The following is a 6,198-nucleotide window of genomic DNA, read 5'->3' as shown; positions in this document are numbered from 1 at the left end:
TCTCAGTGAACAATAACAGCTGTTGGCATATTTTGGTCCAGTGGGGAAACAGGCTCGGTCTTTGCTTGGCAGGTAAAAGGAGATCTCATTTATCTAGACTCTTCTAGAGGCTTACAATCTTTGGTTGCACAGTTGAGAACTCAAATGTGTAAGTGTCACTGAAGTTGGTAAATAAAAAATATTCAGGAGGAAAATAGATTGTTGGAGTGGTTTGGGTCAGGTGGAAAGTGTCCCATTTTCTCTTGTACTGGAAATGAATTGATGATCTAATAGTGTTGAAAACCTGGACATTTTCTGTGCAGGTTTAACGGTTGATTCGTTTTGATGTGTTTAAGTTTACAAACTTTGTCTCAACAGCCTGGGAATAAGGGCAGTGTGGTTGTGTTCTTTGAAAATGTAATTGTGAATCTGGTTTATAATATGTGGTGGCTTATAAAGCCATGCTAGGTAGCCGTCATGTAGCTTAGGCATGACACAAAACGATAAAAAACTTAATTGATTCCATCACTTGCCATTGTATGCTAGAATGCTAATAAAGCATACATAAATAAATAACTATCTATCTTGCAATAAGTCTATTTAATTTCTGCACATTCTTATATTAAAATGATAGGTAAGACAGACACACAACGGTACAGTATCTTGCAAATTTATTTATGTGGGCTAAAAAGCAGTTGTCAAACAAGCAATTTTTTTCAAAAGTTCTCCAAGTTTCTTTTTTCCCTTCCTTGTTACAAAACATGTCAGTTAAGGATAGTTAGAGTTGTGTGTGATGTTCCAACACCTATGAAATAAAGCAAAAGCTCTACTCTGGCTTGAACAAATCTCAGTCGAGGTTAAATCATGTTCAGTAAAAAAGTTCCTCAGTAAGAAACAAGCTTCAGTCAGTCAGATACAAATACATGTTATGTGACTATACAGTTAAAGGTCATTAATGTACTCTCAATGATCTCAAAAACTGTTCAGATGAAAAGTGATATATGAGGGTGTATGGCTCCATGTACAGTACTAAGGCAAAGGAGTGTGAAGTGAAAATAGTTCAGAAGACACATTGACAGAAATGTATTCTCCAATGCTGTACAGCGTGTGTCCGTACCAACAAAGAAACAGATAGAGACAGGAGGACAGGAGTATCACAAGGAGGAAAAACAGAGGGAAAACATTCCTGGTAAATGCAAATAAATTAATAACATGGCATTAGGATGCCTAATGAACTTGGCTTCCATGATAATTAAGAAAGACTGGTATTGACGGTAATCCTCTTTTGAAAGTACTGCTAAGGCAGAACAATACTGTCTGATAAGAGGCACGTGACAGCAGACTCAACCATTTGCTTTCAGACAACATATTTTGCATGCTTTTCAAGAAAGTGTACGAGTAAATAAATGAAGACGTGAGAACTTGCTATCCTCTGATTTAAAAAGACAAAAATATTGAGCCTACTGCTAAGCATTTGTTACAATTGAAATGTTAATTTTTTCCTATAACAGTAAATAATTCTATTCAACCCCTTTTATGTAAATTATGAATATTAAGGGGAAAGGAAAATAATACGGTGTCACTAGACCAAAAAGTGCATTGTTATACTTGAGGAAAAAGCATCTCATTCACAAAAACACAAAACAAGGCCATCAGAATACAGCTATCCAACCTCTTCATTAAAGTACAGTCACTTAGAAAAACATGGCATATTACAATTCAGTAAAATTCATCCTTGTACATTTTTTTTGCTAGTAGGAAAATAGAAAAACTAACAGTATCATGCTTTCTCTTCATAGAAGTGCGGCCTCAGAACACTTCTAAATGATTTTTGGGCTGGGGTTGAGCAAAGTCACATCAGAGGGCACAAATAATTTAGATTGTATCAGGAAAATGTTGGCAACCATAAAACATTTAGACAAAAGGTAAGAACAGTTGTATCATAAAATAGATACTATTAACAGCAGTGCTAGCTGAGACTTTTATTTCTCTAAGTGCACATTGTAACAGAAATAAACCACATCAAACTCACTGTTTTCATTGGACTGATTGGTGCACACGTATCAGAGTACACATGTTTGCATTGGCACTTGGCACCAACTGCATGTGATTTAAGGTTACTGCACATACAGAGATTATAAATTTGGCTGATAGAAGATAATCACTTGCTTCATTCATTTCAATGGAGAGTTGGTGGGTGTGCAGTATCTGTATGCTGGGCTGCAGTATCCCAAAAACATCTTCCATTGTAACATTGATGACCGATCTCGATTATCTTAGTCAATCAAATTATCATTAGCAAAGGCGATTGACATATGATTGTAAACCTGCTCCTCATTAACAAATACTCAAGGTATATCCAGAGGCACCATGTGTTGGCCTGGCGTGTGATCAGCACAAGTAATGTGTGAATTTGCACGTGTAGACATGGTCACTTCAGTGGCGTTTACAACATGCTTTTGGGAAACCAGGCCTAGTGTGTCTCAGCAGGCCTCGTTGGCTTGGCTTGGCATCTTGCACATCATCAGGATCTGCTTCAAGGCTTTCTGGACGTCCTCGTCCATCTGACCCTAAAGAAACACAGCACATATTCAGTTAACTAAATAAATAAATACATCCAATAAAACCCTAATAATTACTGTATGTCATTTAAATGATTGATGAGTTGTTTGTGCTCACAGCTTTGAAATACTACAATTAAGACAACAGACATCCTTCCCATTATTCTGTATACATTATAATTACATACGTTCCTGCAAACAGGTTTCAGTGGAACAACTTTTACCAAAGAAACAATCCCATATATACTGTAGAAATTCCTTTGACTGCCTTCATTGCCTCAAACACAATTCCATTCACTTCCATAGTAGCTGGATTGAGGTAGATCATTTAGAAATTGATATTTCAAAACCTTAACAAATAAAATTAAACTATGTAAAGGGCTATATAGCTTAACTAGTTAATACTTGGGCAAACCATTCTTTTAAAATTAAAGATAAAACTTTACCTGGACAGCATAGAGGAGGTGCATCCTGTAGACTGACACTATCTCATTGTGCTGCTTCTTTGACTCCTGCAAAGGAAAAGATAGGTACATATTGAATACTTAAGCTAGTGTTCAAGAATCACAAATGTACATTAAAGTATGCAAAGTACCGCACACTTTCATTTGTTTTAATGTGTTGCATGTTCTATCCAAGAAGATTTTGAACAAGTCTTACAGCTAGCTGGTACTGTAGTTGTTTGATTTGTTGCTGCATCGTTTCAAGCTGCTGGGTTTGCTGCTGTCTTTTGGAGGGAGAACTTGAGTTGTAGGAGATCTGTGATAGGCTGTTTAAGGCGTCCTTCAGCTTCCCCACCTCCCGAGACAAATCATCTATCTGAGAGGGAAGAGCATAAAACATGCGCTTAATGAAACACTGTATGTAAACATTAACACATATAAACGATAAACGACAAATGAATTTCTATAGTCTAATCATGTTCTGTTTAACTGGTTGAGTCTCAAGTACTACAATATTCTGTATATACTTTATATAATCAGGAAAATCACATTGAGATAATAAAGATCTAAATTGCAAGTGAGACCTGAGTACAAACATGAAAACCAAAGAAAGAAAAAAAATATATCAAGACAATATTCACCAAGACTGACAGAGGCCACACATTTTTTTTTCAAAATGTACATGAATATACATTTTTTTGACATCTGACGGTGTTGACATATTTAACTATTCTTAAAGAGAACAAATGGAGTTTTTCTAGCAGCCATTTGTTTTTTCTGTTGATGTTAGGTGCTAGTATGAACTACTTCAGGAAAATAAATGATCGAAACATTTCAAATAACTTCAGAAATTGTAAGTCGGTGTTGACGTATCATGGTTGTGACGCAGGACTTTCAAGATTTGGAATGTAAAATATTCTAAAACTACAACACTTGTACTTGTAATGTACTCTGCAGAGGTAGAATGTGACAAGAGGTCCTTCATAGTGACAGCTGCCTCTTATTTTGGCTGATTTTCTTACATTTTAATGGGTTGTCTGATGGTGGTGACAAAAAGTGTCCCACCACTTAGAAACCATATAAAACATGAATGTGTTGTAGAACAGTTTTTATTGATACGAGAGATTATTTAGTGTTGCTTTCGGACATCATGAGAAGATAACAAGTGTCATATATTTGACACAATAATAATAAAATTACATTTAAGGGGATAATTGTACTCCAGACATTCTATTCTTAATCCCTAATAACATCTACAATTTTAAATATGTTTACTTTTAAACATAACAGCAGTTAATATTGGAAGACAGCCTTTTGTCCCGCTTCTTAAGAATCACTGATATAATAAAAGTATAAAAAAATTCTAATTCTAAAATGATATTGATTCCATAAAAAGACATACATCTATGTGAAACAGTCACAGTTCAAATACATAAGGTCTCTAACCAAATGTTTCAAGTTACCCATTTGTACCCAATGCAGTGGCTACCATATTACTGACCCTCTTGTTCTTCTCTCTCTCTGAGGCCACGTGATTCTCCACCAGCTGTTTGAGCTGACACACTGCATCCTGGGACTCAGCGAGCCTGGAGGTCAGAGTCTGGTTCTCCTTCTCCCTCGACATCAGCAGCTCCTGCAGGGCCTCGCGCTCTGCACCATTGTCCCGGGCCTGGCGGATGGATAGATAATAGTGTTGTAAATGATATGAGGGAAGCTAATATAGAGTCCACATTTGAAATTTGTTTTCATCGTCCTCTGTGGACATTTAGTTTTTTCATATTTGTTACTCTTACCTTCTGCCATGCATCGGCAGCCTCCAGAGCCATTTCATCCTGCTTCCTGAGGGCCCCCTGGAGGAGCTGCGTCAGGTGCTTCACCTCGCCTGCCAGTTGCTCTCTTATAGTCTCGTGCTCAACACGGGAGATTGAATCATCCGAGATGACATCTTTCTCTGCTGTCAGTCTGTTTAGGGAGTAGACACAAAAAACGACATGGTGAGACAAATAGTATTGGAGTAATTTTTCTGGCTGACAAAAAGTAGTTTGACTAGTTACCACAAACAGATGATTGATCTACTTGATTGAGAACATTGCACATAAATGCATTATGTGAATGTATTCAGTTACATTCCTCCACTGGTTTTTTTCAATAGCTCATCCACTATTTCAAAATTTCATCTCCACCCCAGCATCCAACTGCAGACACTTCAAAAAATTGCAGAAGAAGATGTATCGGTCAACCACGAGTGATAGAACAGCTTTCTTCCTCACCTTTTCTGTAGAGCCTCCACCTGTATGGTTTTCTGCTGTAGCTGCTCCTTCAAGACCTCTGACTGGCTTTCCAACTCTTTGATGGCATTTCCCAGAGAAGACATGACCTGTGTGTGGTCGGCGAGAGCAACAGAGCTCTGAGCCTGAGCTTCTGCCTCCTGCTTCAGGATTGAAATCTCCCCTAGAGCGGCAGAGTGCTTCTCCTCTGTCTCCGCGAGCAATGCCTGCAGCTCCTCCACCTTGCTGTTTAGCCCCTGGGCCTGCTGCTGCTGTTCTACAGAGGGAGATGAGTCCGAGTTGCTCTCAGTCCGGGCCTCGGACAGCTGTTTCTGTGCAGCACTTAGCTGACTCTTGGTGTCGCTGTAGGAGTGTGAGAGCTCCAGCAAGCGGCGCTGCAGCCCAGCATTGACCTCGTTCATGCCCGACTTCATCTCTTCAAAGTCTTTGGCCGCAGCTTCCACTGGCACTGTGCCCCTCAGAGCCTCCTAAACATCAGGACAGAATAAATGAAAGGATGAATTAAATATATTGTGTGTGTGTGTGTGTGTGTGTGTGTGTGTGTGTGTGTGTGTGTGTGTGTGTGTGTGTGTGTGTGTGTGTGTGTGTGTATTAATATACAGTCCCCTCCAAAAGTATTGGAACAGTGAGGGCAATTCCTTTATTTTTGCTCAACAAAAGATGAATATGAGACAAGAGATCAACATTTCAGCTTTCATTTCCAGGACACAACTGAGAAAATATCATTGTTTGTAAAGGAACACCACATTTTACGTGAGCAAAAGTATTGGAACAGATAGACTTAAAATAAATTAAAGTGAAAAAAACTTAATATTTTGTCGCAAATCCTTTGCTTGCAATATCCGCATCAAGCCTATGTCCCATTGACATCACCAAACTTTTGCATTCTTCTTTTGTGATGCTTTTCCAGGCTTTCACCACAGCCTC

The 6,198-nt window shown here is 38.4% G+C and overlaps 1 protein-coding gene across 2 annotated transcripts in view; it reads right to left on the bottom strand.

Moving 5' to 3' along the window:
• Positions 1-633: 633 nt before the first annotated feature.
• rai14 (retinoic acid induced 14) overlaps positions 634-6,198 on the bottom strand; it is a 44,709-nt gene continuing 39,144 nt past the window's right edge. For both annotated transcript variants that reach the window (XM_080046382.1, XM_080046383.1), the window contains 6 exons: positions 5,254-5,738; positions 4,777-4,945; positions 4,485-4,652; positions 3,201-3,359; positions 2,987-3,052; positions 634-2,549 (listed from right to left, as the gene is read on the bottom strand). In XM_080046382.1, the coding sequence (XP_079902508.1) occupies positions 2,463-2,549; positions 2,987-3,052; positions 3,201-3,359; positions 4,485-4,652; positions 4,777-4,945; positions 5,254-5,738 (1,134 nt within the window). In that variant the 3' untranslated portion in view covers positions 634-2,462. The remainder of the gene's footprint in view (positions 2,550-2,986; positions 3,053-3,200; positions 3,360-4,484; positions 4,653-4,776; positions 4,946-5,253; positions 5,739-6,198) is intronic.

This window comes from Ammodytes marinus (assembly GCF_949987685.1).
Source record: "Ammodytes marinus genome assembly, chromosome: 18".
Classification (NCBI taxonomy): Eukaryota; Metazoa; Chordata; class Actinopteri; order Uranoscopiformes; family Ammodytidae; genus Ammodytes; species Ammodytes marinus.
Note: the sequence above shows the minus strand (reverse complement) of the source record. Positions and strands in the feature narration are given on the sequence as shown.